The following is a 26941-nucleotide window of genomic DNA, read 5'->3' on the forward strand; positions in this document are numbered from 1 at the left end:
AGTTTATATATATTTTTAGAGCCCTATCATTTTATAGAATTCAGAATAATTAGTAACTTGTCTGAGATTATATTAAAGTTTATTGGTAAAACCAGACTGGCATCTAGTAATAGCGTCTACTATTTCTGGAGTATTAACTGTGTCAAGAACTGCTGTAGCACTTCATATATAATAACTTATTCAATCTTGATTACAATCTAATTTTAGCAGTAGGAGACAGATACACTGAGAGAAGAAATAACTTGTCCAAAGTCCTTCAGTACTCTCTCATTTATTATATGTCTGCTAGGGTTTTGCCAGCTTTTATACGAGGCCTTTTGACTTCCAGTCCCATTTGTTTCCACCATATTACAAACTTTCTCACTGTCATACTATGCAAGCTTATTTTAGTCATCTTTTAAATGTCATAATTATTATTTGTAAAAATATATTTTTTATTGATTTCAAAGAGGAAGGGAGAGAGATAGAAACATCAGTGGTGAGAGAGAATCATTGATTGGCACACGCCACACTGAGAATTGAGCCTGCAACCCGGGCATGTGCCCTGACCAGGAATTGAACCATGACCTCCTGGTTCTTAGGTAAACACCCAACCACTGAGGCACACCGGCCAGGCTAAATGTCATAATTCTTAGATTTGCTTCCCAAATTCTCTTTCAAGGTTATTGTATTTTCATTAAATGATAAGAATATTCATCTTAACTATGTAGTAAGTACAGTATGAAAACTGTGATTTTTCCTTTTTTTTTTGTTTTGGTAATTCTTACCTGAGGTTATTTTTTCCATTGATTTTTAGAGTGGAAGGGAATGAGGGCGGGAGAGGGAGGAGGGAGAAAAGGAGAGAAAGAGATAAAGATAGACAGACAGACAGACATTGATGTCAGAGAGACACATTGTTTGGTTGCCTCCTGCACGTGCCTGAGGCCGTGGATTGAACCTGCAACCCAGGTATGGGCTCTTGACTGGGAATTGGATCCGAGATCCATTGGTGAGTGGGCTGACGTTCTAACCATTGAAAACACAGGCCAGGGCAAAAACTGTGCTTTTGCTATTAAATGAAAGGACATAGTAAGACTCGTTAATCGTGCCAATACATGGTTAGGTTGTAGGTCTCGAGTCCTTTAAAGAGCTGCCTACCCTGGTGCCATCATCTATTCAGGGTGTGTGGCTAATACATATTACACAGAGGAAACTCCAGGCAGATACATCTTCATTACCAGCTGTGGCTCTGGCCCATATCTATGTGATCTGTCAGCTGCAAGGACTGCTTTTACCTCTTTAGCTTTAGACAGTGTTAGGAAGATACCTGTACAAGGTCCATGTGCCTTCATTATAAGACCCTCCAGATACAGTCATTTCTATGGTATAAGGGAGAATATCTAGTGAAAAGCTACCCTGAACTGCTTATTTGATATTTCCTCCATACTGGATTCTTAGTTTGCTTGTTTTTTTGTTTGTTTGTTTGTTTGTTGTTGTTGTTTTTAAACTTAGGAGACCATGGAAGTGTTTTCTGTAGACTGGGAGGTAGCTTTGGGTTTGTTCATATGCACTGGCTTTATGAAACTGAATGGGATCCAGAAGAGAGCAGTAGAACAAAATGAGCCATACTTATTGTGGTGTAGTTTTATTTATTTTATTTTTTGCTATCTTTTAAATTCTTTATTTATTTTTGGTGTAGTTTTATTTAAAATTTCTTTGACTCTTTCACTAAAAGCTCTATCTCTTAACCTATTTTTGTGTTATCCCTCCAGGAAATGAGTTTTGAAAACCATTTATACAATTTTCTATTTGGGAAATTGCTTTATGAATTACAGGACTAACGTACAGCCATATATTTAGAGCTAAACCAGTTTATAACTTGAGGACTTTCTTGTCCTGAATTTGAGAACCTGGCTTCCAACTGTAATTTATAGAATTATTTTATAGTCAGTGTAGTGAGTTGTGTCTGGATTAGTGTGGGTAGCTGAATGAACTCTGTTATGATGTGGATGGAAATGGAAGGAGTATAGTCCTGGTTACGCCATTTATCACCCATGACTTTGAATAGCTACTTAAAGTCCTTACGTCTCAGTTTCCTCACCTACAAAATAATGTTAATGATATTACTCAATTGAAAGAGTTGTGGTTAGAAATGTTCTATAGAATAAAGCAGGTTTTACAAAGAGTTGTTATATTGACTTAGTGCAATATTACAACAGCTTTCCATTTTGTTGAATAGGTGATGACTAGTTTCTGACCGAAGACTCTTTAAGAGTATGTTAATTGATGGTAGGGAGTTTAACAGGTACTCATGATAAAAAATTACCATAAATACTTCATATGCAGATACAAAGTTGATTAAATTGTGGTATGTACACACAATGAAATATCCATCCATAAAAAGGAATATAATACTGCTACTGCTACTGTGTGGATGAACCTTGAAACATTACGTGAAAGAAACCAGTCACAGAAAGTCACATGTTGTATGATTCCATTTATATGAAATATCCACAATAGGTAAATTAGAACCAGAAAGTAAATTGGTGATTGGGAAGGGGGAAAAGGGGAGTAACTGCTTAATGAGTGTGAGTTTTGTGGGAGTTTTTTAATTGAGATGGTTGATATAACATTATATTAATTTTAAGTTGCAACATAATGATTTGATATATGTATATGTTGTAAAATGATTACCACAAAGTTTAGTTAATACATATCACCACACATAGTTACAAACTTTTTTTCTTGTGATGAGAAATTTTAATCTCTGATCTCTTAGCAACTTTCATAGATACAATACAGTGTTGTTAGTAGTCACCATGTTGAACAAGACATCCCTGTGACTTATTTATCTAATAAGAAGTTTGTACCCTTGACTGCCTTTACCCTTGTCACTCCCCCTTCTGACAAACATCAGTTCTCTGTATCTGTGAGTTCAGTTTTTTTTTAAGATTCTACATATAAGTGAGGTCATGTAGTATTTCTCTTTCTCTGACTTTTTAAAGAAAATATATTTATTATTGTTTTCAGAGAGGAAGGGAGAGGGAGAGAGAGAGAGAGAAACATCAGTGATGATAGAAAATCATTGATTGGCTGCCTCCTGCACACCCCCTATTGGGGATCAAGCCCACAATCCAGGCATGTGCCCTTGACCGGAATCGAACCTGGGACCTTTCAGTCCAAAGGCCTATGCTCTATCCATTGAGCCAAACTGGCTAGGGTTCTCTGACTTTTTTGACTTACTGTAATGCCCTTGAGGTCCATCCATGTTCTTGCAAAAAGAACTTATTATTTATGGCTAAATAATATCCCCCCACCCCTTTGTGTGTGTGTGTGTGTGTGTGTGTGTGTGTGTGTGTGTGTGTGTGTGTGTTTTCTCCATTCATTCATCAGCTGATGCTTGGGTTGTTTCTGTTTCTATGTCTTGGCTATTGTAAATAATGCTTCAGTCAACATGGCAGTTGCATATATCTTTTCAAGGCAGTGACTTTGTTTTCTTTGGATAAATACCCAGAAGTGGAATTGCAGGATCATATGGTAGTTCTATTTTTCATTTAAAATAAAATAACATTTTAAAGATTTTAAAAACCGATTTTTAAAAATAACCTTTTTATTGAAGTATAATATGTACACAAAATGCACACAAATGTATAACTTGATGAATCTTTACAAAGTGAACACATTCATGATTTTTAAAAGTAGAGTATCATTAGTATCCAGAGCCCTCCCCAACCCCTCTTTATCACCATTCTGCCCCACCCCTGCTCCCTACCACCACATACATAAACACCCGGGTTATCACTATTCTAACTTTGAACACCAAAAATAAATTGTGCCTTTTCTGAACTTTTATATAATAGAATCAAATAGTATGTACATTGTCATGTGTGGCTTCTTACCTTCAGCATTGTATTTGTGAGATTCATTCATCTTGTGTGTAGCAACAGTTTGTTTTCCCATTGCTGTAAGGTATTCCATTGTATGAATATGCCATGTTTTATTTATCCTTGTTTATTATGGGTGGATATTTGAGTTCTTCCCAGTTTGGGGCTGTTATAATTGTAGCAGCTATGAATATTTTTGTACATGTGTTTTGGTGAACATATGTTGGATATAAATGTAATATTGGAATTTCAGGGTCAAAAGGTATGCAGATGTTCAGCTTTACCAGATAGTGCAGGTTTTCTAGTGTTACTGTAGTAATTAACATTCCTATCAGCAGTGTTCCACATTCTTGGTTACACTTAGTAGTATCTATCTTTTTCATTTTAGCTTTCTGGTGGCTGTGTAATAGTATCTCATTGTGGATTTAATTTACATTTCCCTGAGGACTGAGGCGGTCAAGCACCTTTTTATAAAATGACTAGGGTCCTGGTGCACGAATTCATGCACCTTAAAAGGAACTGTGGGCCGTGAGGCTGCTGTGGGCACAGGGGCAGATCTCAGCCTATCCTCCCCTCCCCTGCCCGGCCCCTCCTGGCCCCTCCCGCCACGGCCCCCAGTCCCTTGTTTGCTGGCAGCCCCACTCCTGCCGCTCCCACATGCTGACAGCGCCGGCCCCACTCACACCCACTGATGGTGTGGAGCGATTGGGGTCCGCCAGCACCAGCAGTGGGTGCAAGTGGGTCCAGCGCTGTCAGTGGTTAGGAGCGGCAGCTGCTGCCCCATCGCCCCTCAGGGGCAGGGGCAGGGGGAGGTGGAGAAGCCCTCAAGAGCGATCTGGGCCGGCAGCCATTGCTTGCACCCATTGACGACGTGGAGTGATTGGGACCGGTGCTGGGCCCTGGCAGCGGGTGCGAGTGGGGCCGTCCTCAGCAGCGAGTGCGAGTGGAGGCTGCCAGCCCCATTTGCCCCTCAGGAGCAGGGGGAGGTGGAGAATCCCTGAGAGGTGATTAGGGCCAGCAGCCAGCACTTGCACCAGCTGACGGGGCCGGTGCCGGCAGCAGGTGCGAGCCCTGGGCGGGATTGCAGTGCACGGAAGCAAAGAATTTTCACCAGAGGTGCTCCCTGATGACAGCGACCAGCAACCCCCTGCCTTGGTCTGGTGTCCCCGCTCACCTGTTCCACCATCCCGCCGTGGCTGATGCCCACCATGTTCCGCGCTCTGTCACCTGCTGCCAATGCCTGCCATGTTCCACTCACACCCCCTGGTGGTCAGTACTCATCATAGCAGCCAGTTGTTTGGTTGTCCCGCCGTTCAGTCTGTTTGCATATTAGGGTTTTATATATATAGATAGTTCAGTTGGCTATCTTCTTTTTGTAAAAGTACTTGGTCTACTCTTTGGCCCATTTTCTGATTGGCTTTTTTTTTCTAATTGATTTGTTGGAGTTTTTATATATTATTGTGGATAAGAATTGTGTTAGCTACATGTATTGCAAATATTTCCTTTCTCTTGGTAGCTTATTTTTTCACTCTTAAGAATGTCTTTCAATTATTAGAAGTTTTTTTTTAATGTAAACTAATTTATAAGGTTTTACACCCCACTTATGATTAGTGCTTTTTGTATCCTATTAAAAAATCTTTGCTTAATATATTCTCCTTAGTTTTTTTCTGGAAACTATTATTTTACCTTTCATGTTTAAATCTATATAGTTCTTTTGGGATTAATTTTTGTGTATGATATGAGATAAAGATCAACGTTCATATATTTCCATAAGGTATTCGGTGGCCTCAACCATTTTCCAAAAAGTCATTACTCTCCATTAAAGTGCATTGTTACCTTAGTTAAAAATTAGTTGATCACATAGGTGTGGGTTTCTGGGCTCACTTTAATTTCATTATTTTGTTTGTCTGAATTGGTGTGACTTTATATTACTTTCTTGATATCTAGTAGAATAAGTATCAATTTTGCTGTTCTTCAAGATTTTCTTGATTCTTTATATTTCCATAAACTTTAAAGTTAGCATACCAGATTCCACAGAGAAATCTGCTGGATATTGATTGTGATTACAGTGAAATGATAGATAAGCTTGGGTAGAATTGATGTCTTCATAATATTGGATCTTCCAGTCTGTGATGATGGTATTTCCCTTCATTTTTTTCCTCAATATATTTTGGTTTTCAGCCTACAAATCTTGTACATCTTTTGTTAGATCTACTCCTAGGTATTTATGGACTTCATTTTGTTAATCACTCTTTCTGGAAGTTCTGAGCGCCCTTTAGAGTGTGATGTTAACACTCATCTTCAGAAATTAAAAATGTGTCCTGTATTTCATTTCTCTTCCAGTATCCCCTTCCTTATCTATGGCATTATCATGCCTGCTTTTTAGTAGAATCACATAGTGAAGCTATATATTTTGATGATGTCATATGAATTAGACTACATACTGACATGAAAATTTGTCTTCAAAAGAATTGGTTGAGATGATAATATTAATTGAGTTAATGTGTATTAGTATTTTAGGGGAAGGGAGTTATCAATATTAGCTATTGAGTTTCACTTAATATCAATCATAATAAAGATAAGTTGTGGGTAATAAAGCCAATTCATGTTCCAGTGGTTGCTCAGAAATAAAGCTTGATGGTTTGGTCATTGATGACTTTTCATTAACTAAGTTCAATAGTTTAGGTTCAGTAGAACCTTTTCTCATTAATGTATGAGAAGAGAGAAAAGAGTGAGTTGACAGAGAAGATTGGGAATCTGACCTTTATTCTTTTCATTTAATCTTACTTTGGAAAATACATTTAGCAGTGTCAAAGAAAGAAATTTCATTATAATGGTAATGAGTATATGTAATTAACACTATTTTTAATAGATCAAATAGATTGCATATAATGTTAAAATATGTATTTTCTATTTTTTTTGTATTTTAATATTGTAACCTGTGCAAATGGTGGAGCTTGGACTGTAAATAAAAACCCATTTATGCCCAGTTGGGGCGTCTCGGTGGTTGAGCATCGACCTATAAACTAGGAGGTCATGGTTCGATTCCTGGTCAGGGCATGTGCCTGGGTTGCGGCTCAGTCCCCAGTAGGGAGCATGGAGGCAGCCAGTCAATGATTCTCTCTCATCATTGATGTGTCTATCTTTCCCTCTCCCTTCCTCTCTGAAATCAATAAAAATATATTTAAAAAAATAAAAACCCATTAGTTTGAATTTTCAGACAGGTTTCCATCATTTCAGTTCTGGGTTTAGATCAGACCAAAAGAATAAATGCTACCAGCATGGCCACTGTACTGTATGGTGGCATAAATTGTCACTGCAGCCATTCACAGTAATGTGACTATCATTCCCCAGATTGTGTAATCTGATGGTCCTGACTACCAGTAGCTTGTGGAACCTAAACCAGAAATATTCATGCTGGGTTTGTGTCCTGAAGAGACTAGTCCCCCTCTCTCCCTTTATTTTAAATAGTAAAATCAGAGCAATCAAAATAATTTGCCATAAATTCTGTGGAAACAAAAAGATGACAGTTTATGAGTAATTTCTATGATCTTTATAGTGATGGTATTTATCTCTGTACTATACTCTGTATGTAGTTTTCAGAAACATTCATTTGTATCTGTTCAGCCTTTATCCTTGAGACACCTAAAATTAATTTGAGGTTTTTGTGTATATGTATATATGTGTACACACACGCACATGACACTGACTAAGGATCAAGTCATCCTGTTCTTTGGTTTTCCATCTTCATCTATATTCTTACAAGTTGCTTGAAAAGTTTGAAGAACATGTGGAATTATATATCCTATATAATAAAGAGCTAATATGCAAATGGTTGTCACGCCCTCGTACCAGGGCCGGGGAACCTGAGGCCAGGCTGCAGGACCTGAGGCCTCGCCCCCTGCCCTGCGGAGCTTGACAGGGGTGAGGCCAGCAGGGTCTGGGTCTCGCGCAATTTCGAGGCGCGTGCAGGTGAGCGGGGACTTGACTATGGGTCCCGCGGCACACCCCAGACTCTGACAGGAGGGAGATTTTCATATACATTTTACTAATTTTTTTTCATCTCTGACACTTCTATTATAGAGAAAGGGCAAATAGCAATATTAAAATATTTCCTCTAATTAATTCCCTTTTAATGTGCACGAATTTCGTGCACCAGGCCACTAGTTGTGTTAATAATTCATGTTATTTCTCTAATGCGGCTCTGAGGTGAGTGGTGTAATATCAATCAACTATAATAAAAATCTATTTGAGAATAGAAACACATACAGATTTTTGCTGAAAGTTTGTAACCTATCTATATCACTTCTTTTGCTGCAGAAAACAAAAGCCCTCAAAGCTTAATGGTTTAAAATTATTTTTCAAGTTCTTCTTACCTTTGTCAGCTCTGCTGGGTCTTGATGGCTTAATTCAGATGTCTCATAGTTGGCAGATCAATTTGTCTTAGGAGACCTCACTTTAAAAAAAAATACATATATATTTTTTATACATATATATATATTTCAGAGAGGAAGGGAGAGAGAGAAATAGAAATATCAATGATGAGAGAGAATCATTGATTGGCTGCCTTCTGCACACCCCCCACTGGGGATCAAGACCCCAACCCTGGCATGTTCCCTGACTGGGAATTGAACCGGAATTGAACCTTGACCTCCTGGTTCATAGGTCGATGCTCAACCACTGACTCATGCGGGCTGGGCTGAAGATCTCATTTTTACATGCCTGGTGGTTGGTGCAGTGTCAACTGGGGTGATGATCAGTTTTTTCTCATCATCTAGCAGACTAGCCTGGGCTCATATACATGGTAGTAGTTGCAGGGTTCCATAAAGCAGAAAAGAGGGTAATCCCTGGTGCTCAAGCTTTTGCTTGTGTTGTGTTTGCTAATGTCTCATTGGCCAGAGTCACATGGCCAAAACTAGAGTCATTTCTTAATGATCGAAGTGGCATAGTCATATTACTCAGAAGTGAGCGCATATATATACTTGGAAAAAATTTTTGGCCAGTAATTTTGCCACATCCATCTTATTATTTCGAACATCTTTATTTTGTTCAAATATTCATTTGGACACTTATTGTTCTGTTTCTTTGATGGTAGGAAAGCAAAAAGGCAAGTAAATCGGGAATTTTATCTGTTAAGGAATATATGACATTTCTATCTAAATATTGAAATTTCATTCAGTATTTAATCAGCACACAGTCTAAACCCTGTGAAAACTAAAGCAATTTAATTCTAATTTCCCATTCCCCCTGCCCCAAACTCTTTAAAATCTTGTTTTATATTTTATCCTGGTTCTAAGTTGTTTGTACCAAATAACTTAAGTCAAGGTGTTAATTCATGATTAAATGGTTAATTTTTTTTTTTACATAGAAACAAGATATATTTCTTTTTTTTAATTGTTTTATTGCTTAAAGTATTACAAAGAATATTACATATGTCTCCTTTTTTCCCCGCCCTTAACAATCCCCCGGCCACCCCTACCCCCCAGTGTCTTATATCCATTGGTTATGCTTATATGCATGTATACAAGTCCTTCGGTTGATCTCTTACCCCCCCCCTCCTGCCCCTCAACCCTCCCTGGCTTTCCCGCTGTAGTTTGACAGTCTGTTCGAGGCAGCTCTGCCTCTGTATCTATTTTTGTTCATAAGTTTATAATGGTCTTTATTATCCGTGAGTGAGATCATGTGGTGTTTTCCCTTCATTGACTGGCTTATTTCACTTAGCATAATGCTCTCCAGTTCCATCCATGCTGTTGCAAATGGTAAGAGTTCCTTTTTTACAGCAGCATAGTATTCCATCGTGTAGATGTACCAAAGTTTTCTAATCCATTCATCTACTGATGGGCACTTAGGCTGTTTCCAGATCTTAGCTATGGTGAATTGTGCTGCTATGAACATACGGGTGCATATATCCTTTCTGATTGGTGTTTCTGGTTTCTTGGGATATATTTCTAGAAGTGAGATCACAGGGTCAAATGGGAGTTCCATTTTTAGTTTTTTGAGGAAACTCCATACTGTCTTCCATAGTGGCTGCACCAGTCTGCATTCCCACCAGCAGTGCACGAGTGTTCCTTTTTCTCCACATCCTCTCCAGCACTTGTCGTTTGTGGATTTGTTGATGATAGCCATTCTGACAGGTGTGAGATGGTACCTCATTGTTGTTTTGATTTGCATCTCTCGGATGATGAGTGACTTTGAGCAAGTTTTCATATGTCTCTTGGCTTTCTGAATGTCCTCTTTTGAAAGGTGTCTATTTAGGTCCTTTGCCCATTTTTTGATTTGATTGTTTATATTCCTTTTGTTAAGTTGTCTGAGTTCCCTATAAATTTTGTAGATGAGGCCCTTATCAGATATAACATTGGCATATATGTTTTCCCCTCAGTGGGCTTTCTTGTTGTTTTGTTGATGGTTTCTTAAATGGTTAATTTTTTAATAGTGAAACAATTATTAGGCCTAATCTGGTCTGTGAGAGAGAAGGAATATTTGTTGAATTCATGCTGTGCTAGGCCAATAAAGATGATTTGCTATGCTGTCTTTGAACCATTGCCTGTTTTTGTACTAAATTTTATTTTGACCAATTGTGCCTGTCACATCTTTGAATATTATGGCAGGTACTGGATAATCTAATTGAGAAAGAGAGCCTTTTTCTTTTCCCTTTATTGTATGAATTTTAAAATGAGTAATAACATTTTCATTGTTATTTTAGTTGAAGTTATGTGGATATTTTAAAAATAAAGTGTTGATTCAATGTTATTACCTATTTTTTAAAAAAAAAGATATTCCAGGTGTTAAGGGGAATGTCTCCCCCTTGTGGCACACTCATATATGTTAGATGTTTGGATTGCCTCCAAAGAGTGTTATGAGCTGACCTTGTTTTTTAGAGACTCCCCTCTCTCATCTTCCTTTCCCCACCTCACCCTCACCACCACTATGAAACCAACCAGAAGAAATTGAACCAACAGCCTCTTCTTCCCTCAACCCCTTAAATTTTTGGCTCTAATAACTATCCTACTTTTGTATTTTTTTCACATTGGTGCTTATACTAGCTAGAAACATCTATAACTTCTAGGGGAAGAAAGGGAGTTATCAATATTGAATGACTTATGGATCACTATTAAATTATTCTTTGTAACTTTTAATATCTTGGGTACAGCTAAGTGTACTAAAGCAACTTTAAGAAAAACAGAGTTTAAAGTCAAAATAAATTATGTAATGCTGGGCCAAATAAGTTATGTTTATTTACTGTGACTTCTCAGAAACTTTAATAGCCAATGTGGGTGGTGAACTTCCTAGACAGGAAGAGTTTTCCAAACTTATTTGACTATAGAAACCTCTTTTCAGAGACTGACACATTAGGGAACACATTTAGGGAAACAACACACTGTTTCAATGAGTCATTCTTCATGGCTTTGTAATTATGTATTACCATATTTGTTTCTTCCCTTTTTGCAGCAATTTTTATAAGTTAAATAAGAGAAAGCAATATTAAAGATTAGAGATTTATATTTGGCAATATATTTCCTTTTGGTAAAGCTCCTTTTTTCTTCTTGTAACAAGCCAACCTCAGAATCATAAATTGTTTTTTAAGATTATTTTATATGAGAAATAATAAATAAGATTTTAGTTTAAACATAATTTAATTAAATAGTTCATTTCCCGTTAACTAAAACTTCTGAGATTTTTTTTATGGACACATTGGCACTGGGCATAAGAAGTCTCCCATTTTCTGCTTTTTTCTTTTCCCTTTATAACATTTGTAGAATAAATATGAGGGGGAACGCAAAAAAGCAGTTTTATAATGGTCGTAGGTTTTTGGGGGGGGGTACAGGGACTGTAGAGAGATTTAGATAAAACATCTGTTCAAAACCACTAAATATAAACTTACTATTTAAATTAAGTGCTTGCAAATACTATATAAATATCATTACTACCTTTTATTGTGTTATCTTTTGAGAATGCTATACCTAAATTGGGAGTATGTATGTATACTCTATAACTACATTTCTCTTTTAGGAAGCATATAGAATACGTTTTAAAGCAATGACATGTTTTCAAATTTTCAGGTTAATTTTTTAACTATCAGAAAGCTCATGGGTAGATTAATTTTTACTGAAGGGAATAGAAATATAGTAAGCTCATGTCCATTGTCATCAGGGTGTGAGGTTTTCAGATGATTTTTTTAGACAATACAGCATCTAATTTTAAGTACTAAGATTTCAATAAAGATAGTCTTTTTATTGAGCATATGCAGCTTAATTTAATTCTTTATTTTCTGTCTTGATTTGTCATGATGTCTTACGGGAGCTGTAGCTGTGCTTGCCTCTTGCCCTCCTCCCCTTTGTAAATTTGTGTTTTTTAATTTTTATTATTTTAAAGATTAGTTAGAATAATGCTAAATGTAGAAACATATATATGTAATAAGAATATCCTTTTAAGAGTCATGGTCTTTGTTGGTATATATTTTGGCTCTTTAGAAAGTCTTTCAAACCTTACCTGTTTCCTCCCCCACCCCACTTCCCTTTAGTTTTAATTGTTGGATGGATGAGTTTTGGAGAATTGAGCTTTTTAAAAAATTTCTTATGATATTGTAGATTTACTTTTATTCCATGTAATAGGGGAAACTGTTATTTGATATATATATATATATATATATATATATATATATATATATATATATATATATATATAGTATTGGAGTAAAATAGTTGCCACTTAAATCAAGAAGTATTTACTTTTTGTGTGAAAACTGTATGGATTATATTTTTATATTTTGTTTTAGCAGCTTAAGTGCCATTTATATATTTTATTAAGAGGTATATACTTTTTGAATTTGAATACATTGTTATATGTAATTTTCCATGCTTAAAATATTAAATAATTGGTTCCAATTGATTTAGTATATGTTTGAAGTATTGGGTTATTAAGCTAGAAAGTTTTGAATGGTATATAATTAAAAGTTATATTACGCTGAAACCGGTTTGGCTCAGTGGATAGAGCGTCGGCCTGCAGACTGAAAGGTCCCGGGTTCGATTCCGGTCAAGGGCATGTACCTGGGTTGCGGGCACATCCCCAGGAGGAGATGTGCAGGAGGCAGCTGATCGATGTTCCTCTTTCATCGATGTTTCTAACTCTCTATCCCTGCCCCTTCCTCTCTGTAAAAAAATCAATAAAATATATTTTTTAAAAAAAGTTATATTACAATGTATTTTAATATTTAAATTAGTTTCACAAACTAACATTTTGATGACTTTAATTTAATTTGCAAAATTTAGTTTTAAATTTAAATATATAAATTCTAGTAGGTTATCAAGTACTAACCAGGCCAGACCCTGCTTAGCTTACAAAATCAGATGAGATTGAGCCCATTCTGGGTGGTATGGCTGTAGACATCCTATTAGGTTATCAGAGTAGTACGTTGAATGTTTAGAGAATAAATGTTTTAGAAGATAATTGCTATTTTGTTTTAAACATGATATTTAAGTATTAATAGTTTTTTAAAAGATCATACTTTCTAGTGCAATGGTCGGCAAACTCATTAGTCAACCGAGCCAAATATCAACGGTACAACGATTGAAATTTCTTTTGAGAGACAAATTTTTTAAACTTAAACTATATAAGTAGGTACATTGTTATTAACTTAATTAGGTACTCCTAAGGCTTAGGAAGAGCTACACTCAAGGGGCCAAAGAGCCGCATGTGGCTCGCGAGCTGCAGTTTGCCGACCACGGTTCTAGTGGAATTTATCTGTGGTTTCACTCGTAGACAAACAGAATGTACTTTTTAATTTTAGCACAGTTTGGTGAAGAAAGGAGAGGGATCTGTACTTTCATTGAGCAAATTATGTATGTAAATGAATTTTAAATATAATGTATATGTGTTTTGCCATGAGGTGACAAGAATTAACTATAACCATTTAAATACAGTATATAAGATTATAATCAAAGTAGAGTCTATGTTATTTTACTTTTTAAAATATCATTTGAAATATTTATGAATTTTAATAGGATCATACTTTTAAAAAATCTTCAAAAGACATAGCCTCTTCTTGGGTAACCCCAAAATAGACATGGGCGGGGGGAAGATCAAGTTTGTCCTACTTTATTTTATGATAAAGTTTTTTATATACAGGTCTGTACTTGACATGTGTTTCATTTTATTTTTAAACAAAGAACATTTGTAAACTTGGAAATTAATGTAAAGGTGTAAATTGAATGAAGTGACCTGGCTAGGTCAGTATTCTCTTCAGTCAACAAAATGATTACAAGATAACAACATCTGGTTAAATCAAAGATAGTGAAGTACTTAAGGTAAAGATAAAACGTGCAATTTGTCTTTAATATTGCCACTCAAGAAGCTTAACCCAGCCGAAACCGGTTTGGCTCAGTGGATGGAGCGTCGGCCTGCGGACTGAGGGGTCCCAGGTTCGATTCCGGTCGGGGGCATGTACCTGGGTTGCAGGCACATCCCCAATAGGAGATGTGCAGGAGGCAGCTGATTGATGTTTCTCTCTCATCGATGTTTCTAACTCTCTATCTCTTTCCTTCCTCTCTGTAAAAAATCAATAAAATATATTAAAAAAAAGAAGAAGAAGCTTAACCCATTTGTAGGTTACTAAATGATACAGGTTTTTACTTAACGTTTTAACACAGAAAATTTACTCTAACAGAGCTGAATGTTAAATTTGGTAGTAATTAGTTCTTGTTTTTTGATTATTTATTGTATTTATCCCTTCTCTATCCTATATAATAAAAGTCTAATATGCAAATTGGCCGAACGGCAGAACAACTAGTCGCTATGACACGCACTGACCACCAAGGGGCAGATGTTCAATGCAGGAGCTGCCCCCCAGCCCGCAGGCCCCAGGCCGGCCAAGGCAGGTGCCAGTGGGGGCCCCCCCGATTGCCCCACAGATCGGCCCTGATCGCCAGCCAGACCTAGGGACCCTACCCATGCACGAATTTTGTGCACTGGGCCTCTAGTAGTTTAATAATATTATAGTAAGGTTTTTGTTTTATTTTTTAAACTGGGATAGACGCAGGCAAAAGAAGACAATTTTATCTCCCTAAATATGTGGCCACAAAGGCTAATCCAGAGAAAAAGATACATGGGATTTAGCTTAATGTTTGTTTATGTATGGATTTTGTTTTACTTAAAAAAGACTTGTGCCCAGCCGGGTGTAGCTCAGCGGTTGAGCGTTGTCCCAGGAACCAAGAGGTCACTGGTTCAATTCCCGGTCAGAGCATATGCCCAGGTTGCGGACTCGATTCCCAGTGGGGGGCGTGCAGGAGGCAGCCGATCAGTGATTCTCTCTCATCATTGATGTTTCTATCTCTCTCTCCCTCTCCCTTGCTCTCTGAAATCAATAAAAATATGTTAAAAGAAAAAAAAAGGACTTGTTACTAGTGTTAGCATATGAAAAGGCATAGGTCTCTTTTCAGGACTTAAATGTACTTGTGAAAATTCATTTACCAATGATTCTTGAGCTGTAGGCTGTTTTAGTTTGGTTGATATTTGAGTAATACCCATTTGCTAACACTCTGCAGGTGCCTTTATATAATTATTAAGTCTTCTTAATAATTATATAAAGTAAACGGTTCCATTTAGTGAAACTAAAACTCAGGGAATTTAAGTGATTTTTGAAGGTCTTATTGCTGGTAGATAGCAAAGGTAGATTTGGGACCTAAAACTCCTTGTTCTTAATCTCTAGTAGTTTTTCATCAGAGTTAGAATTATAAATTGGATCCTAATTAATATGATAAGATCTAAGAGGAAAGATCATTCCCTGTGGCCTTTTAGACAAATCAACCACTGGTTATGGTTAAATGTAATGTTTTCACAGTATGTACTTTTGAAAATTCTGATAAAAACAATATGAGCCATTTAGAAAAATTTAGATATATAAACTTTTGAATATAATTACAGTGGCATCATTGAGCAAATAATGAATTCATGTATTATAAGAAGTTATGCTCAGTTGTCTAAAAGTATGCTGTTTAGCCCTGACCGGTTTGGTTCAGTGGATAGAGCGTCGGCCTGGGGACTCCAGGGTCCCATGTTCGGTTTCAGTCAAGGACATGTACCTTGGTTGCACCACATCCCTGGTGGGGAGTGTGCAGGAGGCAGCTGATCGATGTTTCTCTCTCATTGATGTTTCTATCCCTCTCCCTTCCTCTCTGTAAAAAAAATCAATAAAATATATTTTTAAAAAAGTAAAATAAAATTATGCTGTTTATCTCAGCTGTTTTCGTAAGCTATGCATAGGCATTAGTAAGGAAAGGTAAAATAGCTTGATTTAGTGCAGACGTTTATTTTTTTTAGTTATTTATTTTTTTTACTGTTTATAAAGGTTTTTTGTTTTGTTTTGCTTGCCTCACATTATGTTCAAATAATTTTGGACAATATAATTTAGTGTTACACAGTGAGAGCAAATATTATCTTATGTATAACTTTTAATGAATTCCATATCCTTCAGGTAAAAAGAACGTATTCTCACGGTACTTACAGAGCTGGCCCAATGCGACAAATCAGTTTGGTAGGAGCAGTTGATGAAGAAGTGGGAGATTATTTCCCTGAGTTCCTTGATATGTTGGAAGATTCACCGTTTTTAAAGGTAAGAGGAAAACATATATCAAGCAATCTAAATTGTGGGTGTTACTTTTATGCTACAGGTGATACAGATGGTTGTTTCAGAATTCTAACATTTTTTATTTTATTTGAATTGGAGGGAAGGAAAGGAAGAGATGAGAAATTAAATTCTAGTGTAGTGTATGTTTATGACTTCTCTGGTACTAATTGTAGTGGCAGAGCTAAGTGGGGGACCAGAAAATAACACTTACCTGTTACTGCCACTTTAGGAAATTAAGTTTCATCTGTTTATTAGCTATAGACAGAATATTAGGGGATTTAAGAAGTACAGGAAGGATGTATAAGTGCTTAGGAAAAGGGAATGGCCATTTGGCATTGTGGAAAACTGGCCTGGGAAATTGTACATCTGCATTTCATTCTTTTTTTTTTTTTTAAATATGCTTTTATTGATTTGAGAGAGAGAGAGAGAGAGAGAGAGAGAGAGAGAGAGAGAGAAAGAAAGAAACATCAGTGATGAGAGAGAATCATTGATTGGCTGCCTCCTGCACGCCCCCTGCTGGGGACCAAGACCACAACTGGGGCATGTGCCCTGACCAGGAATTGAACTGGTGACCTCTGGTTCATGGGTCAATGCTCAACCATTGAGCCACACCGACCAGGCTGCATTTCATTTTTGGCTATACCTAGCTGGGTTGGGCAAGCCATTTTTGGACTTCATTTTCCTCGTCCATAAAATAGGCATTTAAAATATGTAGCTTAGCCCTAAACGGTTTGGCTCAGTGGATAAAGTGTCAAGCCTGTGGACTGAAGGGTCCCAGGTTCTATTTCTGTCAAGGGCACATGTCTGCATTGCAGGCTTGATCCGCAGTGGGGGACATGCAGGAGGCAGCTGATCAATGATTCTCTCTCATCATTGATGTTTCTATCTCTCTTTCCTCCTCCTTTCCTCTCTGAAATCAATAAAGATATTATAAATAAATAAATAAATAAATAAATAAATAAATAAATAAATAGTCTTTAAATGATTTCTAGCTAGAGAAATCTCTGAGCTAGATTATTTAATTAGTAATTCAAAGGTTAAAATGTGACAAGATTAGTTTATCACAGACAATAGGGTGGTGAAGGCCTGGGGCAGGGGTGCAGACATGGGGACAGGAATGGGATAGAAGGGATCAAAGGGGGGAAAAGGGACATGTAATACTTTTAACAATAAAGATTTAAAAAAAAAAAGATCAGTTTATCACTACTGCTGCCTCTTAATCTGTTGAACATTGATTCTTTTTTTACTTCTGCTTGCTCAATTTTCTAGTCTATATGTATGTGTGTGTGTGTATATATATTTTTTCACCACATTTTATTTCCTTTTCAGTTCCTTTTTTATTCTTTTGAATTTTATATTTCTTTTCTATTTCTCCCAACTAGTGGTATCATGGAATTTGGTTGCATTTGTATTGAATGGTATTTTAAAAATACTATTATTTAAATATTTTTTTGAGATTTTTAAATTAAAAACAAATGCATTCTTTCTGGAGAAATTTAATTTGACGATTCTCCCCTTTTTGAAAAGGGGTATGGGATGATTTTTTTTTTAATGCCATTGTCACCATTCCATGGACTATTTGTCATTTCTTTCTTTTTTTTTTTCTCAAAGATTTTAATCTCTGCTTTTTAATCCAATAATTTTTTCAAGCAACTACTAAACAGAAATAAATTTTGATTGTGTTTTGGTTTTCCTCTTTGTACTAGGCTTTGATTATAACTAATCAAAGACGTATCTGTTTATTTTTATAGATTCTCATGGATAATACTTGCATATTTTGGCAACTTATTAACATATTTGGTAGAAGGAAGAATAACAAATGATGAGAATAGTGAATCATGTTCATGACAGGGTTGGGGAAGGAAATCACACCAAAATAATTATTCTCTTTGTGTGTTTGGAATAGAATTTTTGATGGAAAATTATGCATATGTAGGAATATATTCAATATAGGTATATCTTTCAAAGGGCATAAGTATAAAAGTATATATGAAAGTTTTAAAGGGGGCAGTATTCTTTAATGCATAGTTAAAGATATATTTTGAAAATAATTCATTTTTATGTAATTATTTGCCTCTAGTGTACACTGCCATGGGGGACACTATCTAGTCTAAAATTAGAGAGTCGAAAAGATAGTGATGATGGTCCTATCATGTGGGTACGCCCAGGAGAACAAATGATCCCTGTGGCTGATATGCCAAAGTCACCTTTCAAAAGGAAAAGGTATGTTGGATATACAAATTTGTATTGCTGAGGATGGGTGTTTATATGTTTGGGTGTGTGTATGTGTTGAAAATTGGAGGGAGAAGGAGGGGAAGGTTTAGGGCATAACTGGAATGTAAATTTAAGAATGGCTATATATGCTGATAGAATTTTTTAAAATGTACCAAATATAAATAAAACATGAGAAATGAAGGCAGATGACAATAATTTGTAATTAGAAATGGGAAAAATATCATTCACAGTAGAGACATAAAGTATTTGGAATAAATTTAATAAATATTTAGAACCCATATTAAAAAAACTAAAACATCTTATATAGGATATAAAATAAGATCTAAACAAATGGAAAACAGTACTGTATTTTGGATTGGATAAAAATAATATTTCTTTGAAACTTAGTATTTCAATTGGACTGATATTTCTAGCATTGGATAAATGATTTAAAACTTTATAAAGAACAATAAATAAAGCCAGCATATAGCCAAGACAATTGAGAAAGAGAAGATAAGTGAGGGGTCCTTGTGTTATTAGATAATAAAAATTACTATAAAGTTCAAAAAGATCATTAGAATAGGATAGAGCACACAAATAGATAAAAGTACAGTGGGGCCTTGACTTACGAGTTTAATTCGTTCCGAGACCGAGCTCGTTAAGGAGCTCGTTAACTCAAATTACTCTGTCAACTCATTGCAAAAAATCGGCCGAGAGACAGCTGGTATCTCAAAAAACTCGTTAGTCGGGACACTCGTAAGTCAAGGCCCCACTGTATATTGGGAAAGGGAATATTTATTCATGTGTAATGATGACATAATTGGCAGTCCACCTGAAAGGAAAAACCATAGCTCCTACCTCATTAAGAAGTTTGATATTTGCCCTAACCAGTTTGGCTCAGTGGATAGAGCATCGGCCTGCGGACTCAAGGGTCCCAGGTTCGATTCCGGTCAAGGGCATGTACCTTGGTTGCGGGCACATCCCCAGTGGGGAGTGTGCAGGAGGCAGCTGATCTATGTTTCTAACTCTCTATCCCTCTCCCTTCCTCTCTGTAAAAAATCAATAAAATATATATTAAAAAAAAAAGAAGTTTGATATTTAAACATAAGGTAAAAAATAAAAATAATAGAATAAAAGTTTGAAGCCTAGGAGAAACCTTTTTCAGCAAGATAAAAACATAATGGCAATAGTAGTGAGAAATTTTGGAGCAGATGACTTAAAATTTCCTTTCTCTTAATTATGTGATTACTCAATGCTTGTTGGCAGTTAAGCCTTAATACATCAGTACAAATGTTTGAGGGCAATTAATCCTTAACACATAGGCCTACCCCCAAACTTGTGGGCTTGAAAGCCTGTTAACTTCCCACAGTAAGCAACATTATTATGTAATTAGCTTTCTGATACCTATATAACATTAACCTCAAAGAGCAAAAAAGTATGTAATAGCATCATCGGTATTTGTGTGTAAGTTTGTAAAAAGACTGTAATGCAGGATTACACAAAGAGCAGTTAAGGAGTAGAGATTGATGGTAAATTAGAGAACTAATAAGGAAGAGACCCTAAGGCAGTGATGGCGAACCTATGACACACGTGTCAGAGGTGACACGCGAACTCATTTTTTTGGTTGATTTTTCTTTGTTAAATGGCATTTAATTTTTGGAAGTAACAGAAAAACCATACAGAAAGATAAATAAGACAATGATTCCCAATCAAAGAAATTCTTCTCAGTCTTTTCCTCTTCTACAGCAAATCGGAGAGGGTTTCTGCAGTGAGTGAGGTTAAGTAGTCAGCAGCTTCTTTGTGCATGTGGATTCTAGGTGTGAGCAGTAGAGAAGAGGGCCAATGTAAGAGGGAGCTAAGGTATTCCTTTCTATCCCCAATAAACCATGCGTGTTTTGTGGAAGTACTTATATGCTTGTTGTTTTCTTGGTATTTATTTATTTTTTTGTCTTCCTTTCACCGGAATATAAACTTCCACCAGAGTAGGGAATTTATTTTATTCACTATTGTCTTGTTCACTAGCTTCAGTGCCTAAATAATACCTGACATATCGTAGGTGTTCTATAAATATTAATGCATTTTTAAAGTTACCTGTTGTTCCAGATATATACATTATGTTAGCCATGTGCCCTGATTGGGAACATGCTTCCTCAGGTTAGACCCAAACTTCAGGTAAAGATTCTGCATAGGGAAACCTGGGTAAACCACACCACCTGTAATTTGGTTTCTTATCTAAGTGTATGTTGCCTTAAAACTTCCACTTATGGCCCTGGCCGAAGGGTTCAGTTGGTTGGAGCATTGTCTGGTACACCAAAAGGTTGTGAGTTCAATTGCCAGTCAGGGCACATACCTAGGTTGCTGTTTTGATCTCCAGTAGGAGCGTGATCTCACATCACTGTTTCCCTCTCTCTTTTTCCCTTCCTCTCCCTTCCTCTCTCTCTCTCAAAATCAATAAAAACATATCCTTAGGTGAGGAATAAAAACAAAAAGAACTTCCAGTTATAAAGGATGTGTTAAGAAAAGGAGTGGATTATATATGTGTTCTTGTTTATATGTGTTCATTTGAAAAATAAAACTTAATTTTGGAGCAGATGAAATTTCCTTTCTCTGAATTATGTGATTACTCAATGCTTGTTGGCAGTTAAGCCTTAGTACATCAATACAAATATTTGAGGGCAATTAATCCTTAACACATAAGCCTACCCCCATCTATATAAAATATAAGTGTAATTTTTTTTTAAACAGAACTACCAATGAAATAAAAAACCTGCAGTACCTACCTCGAACTAGTGAGCCCCGTGAGATGCTCTTTGAAGACAGGACAAGAGCTCATGCAGATCATATAGGACAAGGTTTTGAACGACAGACTACAGCTGCAGTTGGAGTGTTGAAGGCTGTGCACTGTGGAGAGTGGTATATATTAACTACTGCTATTTTAATGAAATGTTTTTTTGGCTTCTAAATTTTTTCTTGGAAAGTTTCTCGATCATTCTCCTTTCTGTGGGGGGGGGGGGGGGGATTTTATTTTCCCTAAAGTTGGATATTTTAACTGCCCTGAAAAAGATTTTCAATGACTAGAACCTAGTTTTATTTAGTCTTTTGGGTTTGACTGAAGGAATTTTATTTTCCAAGGAACTGTAGGTGAAAACAATGATCCTATCTAAGGTAAAAGGAAAAACTAAGATTCACTTAGTGCTTACTATATGCCTTTTTACAAATGTTGATTTGATTTTTATCAGCTACTTCTAGGCCCATATTTATCACACAAGGAAACTGAGGCTCAAGGCTGTGAAATAACATTACCATAGTTATAGAGTTAATAAATGGTAGAGCTGAGACTGATTTCAGATCTGACTCCAGCCAGACTCTTATGTTTTCTCTTTATGCTATTCTACCTTGCTGCTCCCTGCTAAGATTTAGTATAATTTTTACAAATTTCACTTTGGATCTTTTTATAGATTAAGAAAATGGATAAGTCTTTTTAATATACTTAAGGTATCATCCCATAATTAAGAGAATTTCCATTTATTGATAAAAAACATATAGCAAAGCTCTTGATATTGTAAGATATGTTTGCTCTCTTAAGTTTTTGTTTTCAAACTGAGTACTGTTTAGGTATGAAACCTAAGTTGGAATATGTTATTTTCTCAACAAAGTAGCTAGTACTGAATTAACCCTAAGAGATCCTTAAGAAAACAGTATTAATAGTTAATAATTCAATAATAATTGAATTGTGTTTAACTTAAATGTTAATTTTCAAATATTTGTGGTTATTTCCATATAGCTTCTATGCTCTTCCTGTAATCTGGAAATCCTTACAAACTCCTATTTCAAATTAATGAAATTTCTCTTGAATGTTTGGTAAAAAGGATTTAAGAATGGCATCAAGAATTATTTAGAGCTGAAACCGGTTTGGCTCGGTGGATAGAGCGTCGGCCTGCGGACTAAAAGGTCCCGGGTTCGATTCCGGTCAAGGGCATGTACCTGGGCTGTGGGCACATCCCCAGTAGGAGATGTGCAGGAGGCAGCTGATCGATGTTTCTCTCTCATCGATGTTTCTAACTCTCTATCTCTCTCCCTTCCTCTCTGTAAAAAATCAATAAAAAATATATATAGATCAACTTAATCCTAATAAAATCTAACACGTTTTTTTTAAAATATTTTTTTTAGCCCTAGCTGGTTTGGCTCACTGGATAGAGCGTCGGCCTGGGGACTGAAGGGTCCCAGGTTCGATTCCAGTCAAGGGCATGTACCTTGGTTGCAGGCATATCCCCAACAGGGGGTGTGCAGGAGGCAGCTGATTGATGCTTCTCTCTCATCGATGTTTCTAACTCTCTATCCCTCTCCCTTCCTCTCTGTAAAAAATCAATAAAATTATTTTAAAAATATATTTTTTTATTGATTTCAGAGAGGAAGGGAGAGGGAGAGAGATAGAAACATCAATGATTAGACAGAATCATTGATTGGCCGCCTCCTGCAGTCCCCCTACTGGGGATCAAGCTCGCAACCTGGTCATGTGCCCTTGACAGGAATCGAACCTGGGACTTTTCAGTCCGTAGGCCAAAGTTCTATCCACTGAGCCAAACCAGCTAGGGCTAATACGGTTTTCTTATTTAAATACAAAGAACCTAGGCAAAACAGTCTTGGAGAGATGGAGGGAGAATAATGTTGGAGGATTTACACTACACTGCCTGTCATTTTACTAGTAAAGCTTACTTTGAAGCAACAGTAAATAAGAGAGGGTGGTATTGGTATAAAGATAAACTTTAAGATTAATGGAACAGAATAGTGTCCAGTGTTCATTGATTTTTAGTGACGAGGCCAAAATAATTCACTGGGGAAAAAGAGTCTTTTCAAGAAATGATGCTGGCCGAAACCGGTTTGGCTCAGTGGATAGAGCGTTGGCCTGCGGACTGAAAGGTCCCAGGTTCGATTCCGGTCAAGGGCATGTACCTGGGTTGCGGGCACATCCCCAGTGGGGAGTGTGCAGGAGGCAGCTGATCGATGTTTCTCTCTCGATGTTTCTAACTCTCTATCTCTCTCCCTTCCTCTCTGTAAAAAATCAATAAAATATATTTAAAAAAAAAAATGATGCTGGAACAACAGGGTATCCATACACAAAATCAAAAATTAAAAAATAATGAGCCTTGACTTTTATCTCACACAATACAAAAATATTAAAATGGATCATAGAAATAAATGTAACCATTAAAACTATAAAACTTGTAGAATAAAACATTGGAAAAAATTTTGCACTAGGCAAAAATTTCATGAAACAATAGAAAATGATATCATTAAGATAGTGAAAAGTGGGCTACAGACTAGGGGAAAATATTTGAAGTGTGTGTATGTGTGCATATGTGTGAATGACATGTATCCAAATATACAAAGAATTCTTACAATTCAAAAATAAGAACACAATCCAATTAAAATTGGACAAATATTTGAACAGACATTTTACAAAAGATATACAAATGTTCTTTATTTTTTTTTAAGGAAAGAACTTGTTCTTCTTTTCTAATATAAGTATTTAAAACTAAATTTCTAAACACTTTGTTAGCTATATTCCACATATGTTGTGTTTTAATTATTATACTAGAGGCCCAGTGCATGAATTCGTGCATGGGTGGGGTCCAGCTGGCCCAGCCCCAGTCAGCAGTTCGGGGCCGGGCCAGTCCGGAGGAGGAGACAGTGGGGGGCCAGCTGGGGGCAGGGGCCATGGGTGATTGGCCAGTGGGCCCCACCCCTGATTGGGGTGGGGGGGCGATTGGGTGCAGGGCCAGCCATAGGGAGGGGCAGTGGGCCAGCCAGCCCTGCCCCTGAATGGGGCCAGGGGAGGTTGGCCGGCCAGCCCCACCCCCGATTGGTCTGGGGAGCAGGCTGATTGGGGTGGTGGGGGCTGATCGGGGGGTGGGGCTGGTCGTGGGGAGGGGCTGCAGGTCGATCAGGGTGGTGCGGGCCCATGGGGCGGGGCAGCCGGGGGGAAGGGCTGTGGGGGGGTTGGCTGGCCACCCCACCCTCCATCGGGGTGGGAGAGTGGATTAGGGGTGGGGCTGGCTGAGGGGAGGGGCTGAGGGAGGTCGTAGCCGCCCCCACCCCCAGATAGGGCCTGTTCAATGGCTGCAGTGGGCATCATAGCAATCGGTCGTTATGGCGTTTCAGTCGCTGGCTTTTTATATATATAGACAGTTCAGAATTTTTTAAGTTTTCTGTTTGATGTCTTTTTTTAAAAAAAATCATGGATTATTTAGAAGACTGTTGCTTCCTTTTCAATATTTGAGAATATTTTTCTAGATTTTTGGGGGGGTGTTTTGATTTCTAACTTAAGTCCCTTGTGGTAAGAGAACATACTCTGTATAATTTGTCCTTCTTAATTTACTGGGGTTTGTTTTATGGACTACCTTGATGAATGTTCTATGTGCACCTACAAGAATGTATATTCTGCTGTTATTGGGGGTATAATGCTTTATTAAGCACAATTAAGTTAACTTTGTTGATAGTGTGGTCCAAGTTTTCTGTATTCTTACTCACTTTTGTGTTATTAATCTCCAACTGTAACATTTAACTTGATTATTTCTCCTTTTAGCTTTGATACGGTTTTTTCCCCTTGTAGGTATTTTTCTTTGATATCAGCTTTATTGACATACAGTTCACCCATTTAAAGTATATATAATTCAGTGGTTTTTAGTATACTCAGAGTTGTGCAGCTATTACTACAATTATAGGATATTTTTATTAACTCAAAAAGAGATATCACTTGTTTATGGATTGGACTTTTTATCTATTACATCCTCTTCAGCTCTAGGCAACCATTAGTCTGCTTTCTTCTCTCTGTAGTTGTCTATTCTAGATATCCTCCTATATAATAAAAGGGTAATATGCAAATCAACCAAATGGGGGAAGGACTGGTCGCTATGATGAGCACTGACCACCAGGGGGCAGATGCTAAATGCAGGAGCTGCCCCTGGTGGTCACTGCGCTCCCACTGGGGGAGCGCTGCTCAGCCAGAAGCCTGGCTCACGGATGGTGAGTGCAGTGACCCGCCTCCATGGCAGCGCTAAGGATGTTCATCATTTGGACATCCCCCGAGGACTCCTAGACTGCAAAAGGGTTGTGGCCGAGCTGAGCGACCCCCCCAGTGCACAAATATTGTGTACCGGGCCTCTAGTTTCATATAAATGCAGTGACATAATATGTGGTCTTTTGTGATTAGCTTCTTTCATTAAGCATGTTTTCAAGGTTTATAGTTTTTGAAGCTCTGGTAATAGGTGACTACACATTTAGAATTATTATTTCTTTTCAAATTGACCTCTTTATCATTATAAACTGTCCTTTTTATCCTTGGTAATATTCCTTGTCTTGAAATCTACTTTGATGTTAATACATCCAGTCCAGCTTTCTCATGATTAGTCTTTGTCCATTCTTTATTTTTTCATTTGTGTGCCTATATTGTTTCATGTAGATACCGTATATTTTGCTTTTTTAAAAATTCAGTGATAAACTGTCTTTTAGTTGGAGTATTTAGACCAGTGGTTCTCAACCTTCCTAATGCCGCGACCCTTTAATACAGTTCCTCATGTTGTGTTGACCCCCAATTTCATTGTTAAGTATTGAACATAATTAAAGCATAGTGATTAATCACAAAAACAATATGTAATTATATATGTGTTTTCCGATGGTCTTAGGCGACCCCTGTGAAAGGGTCGTTCGACCCCCAAAGGGGTCACAACCCACAGATTGAGAACCGCTGATTTAGACCATTTACATATAATGTATCAGTAAATGTAGATTTAAATTTATCATCTTTTTCCCATTTGATTCTTGTTTATTCCCTTTCCCCCCTTTTCTTGTATTTTTTAGCATTCCTTATACCTTCACTATTTGCTTATTAGTGGTTGCTCTAAATCAGTGATGGCGAACCTATGACACACATGTCAGAGGTGACACACGAACTCATTTTTTTGGTTGATTTTTCTTTGTTAAATGGCATTTAAATATATAAAATAAATATCAAAAATATAAGTCTTTGTTTTACTATGGTTGCAAATATCAAAAAATTTCTATTATGTGACACGGCACCAGAGTTAAGTTAGGGTTTTTCAAAATGCTGACACGCCGAGCTCAAAAGGTTGGCCATCACTGCTCTAAATTATGAGAATCTAGCTTCAAATATATACCTGTTTATGTAATGTGTTAAGAACCTTTCAATAGCATACTGCCACTTATTAACTCCCCTCCCCCA

The 26941-nt window shown here is 37.0% G+C and overlaps 1 protein-coding gene across 3 annotated transcripts in view; it reads left to right on the forward strand.

Moving 5' to 3' along the window:
• RSBN1L (round spermatid basic protein 1 like) overlaps positions 1–26941 on the forward strand; it is a 55454-nt gene that overhangs the window by 24548 nt on the left and 3965 nt on the right. For all 3 annotated transcript variants that reach the window (XM_023751107.1, XM_023751108.1, XM_006085418.3), the window contains 3 exons: positions 16333–16470; positions 18566–18708; positions 21445–21612. In XM_023751107.1, the coding sequence (XP_023606875.1) occupies positions 16333–16470; positions 18566–18708; positions 21445–21612 (449 nt within the window). The remainder of the gene's footprint in view (positions 1–16332; positions 16471–18565; positions 18709–21444; positions 21613–26941) is intronic.

Source organism: Myotis lucifugus, unplaced genomic scaffold (genome assembly GCF_000147115.1).
Source record: "Myotis lucifugus unplaced genomic scaffold, Myoluc2.0 scaffold_18, whole genome shotgun sequence".
NCBI classification, from domain to species: domain Eukaryota; kingdom Metazoa; phylum Chordata; class Mammalia; order Chiroptera; family Vespertilionidae; genus Myotis; species Myotis lucifugus.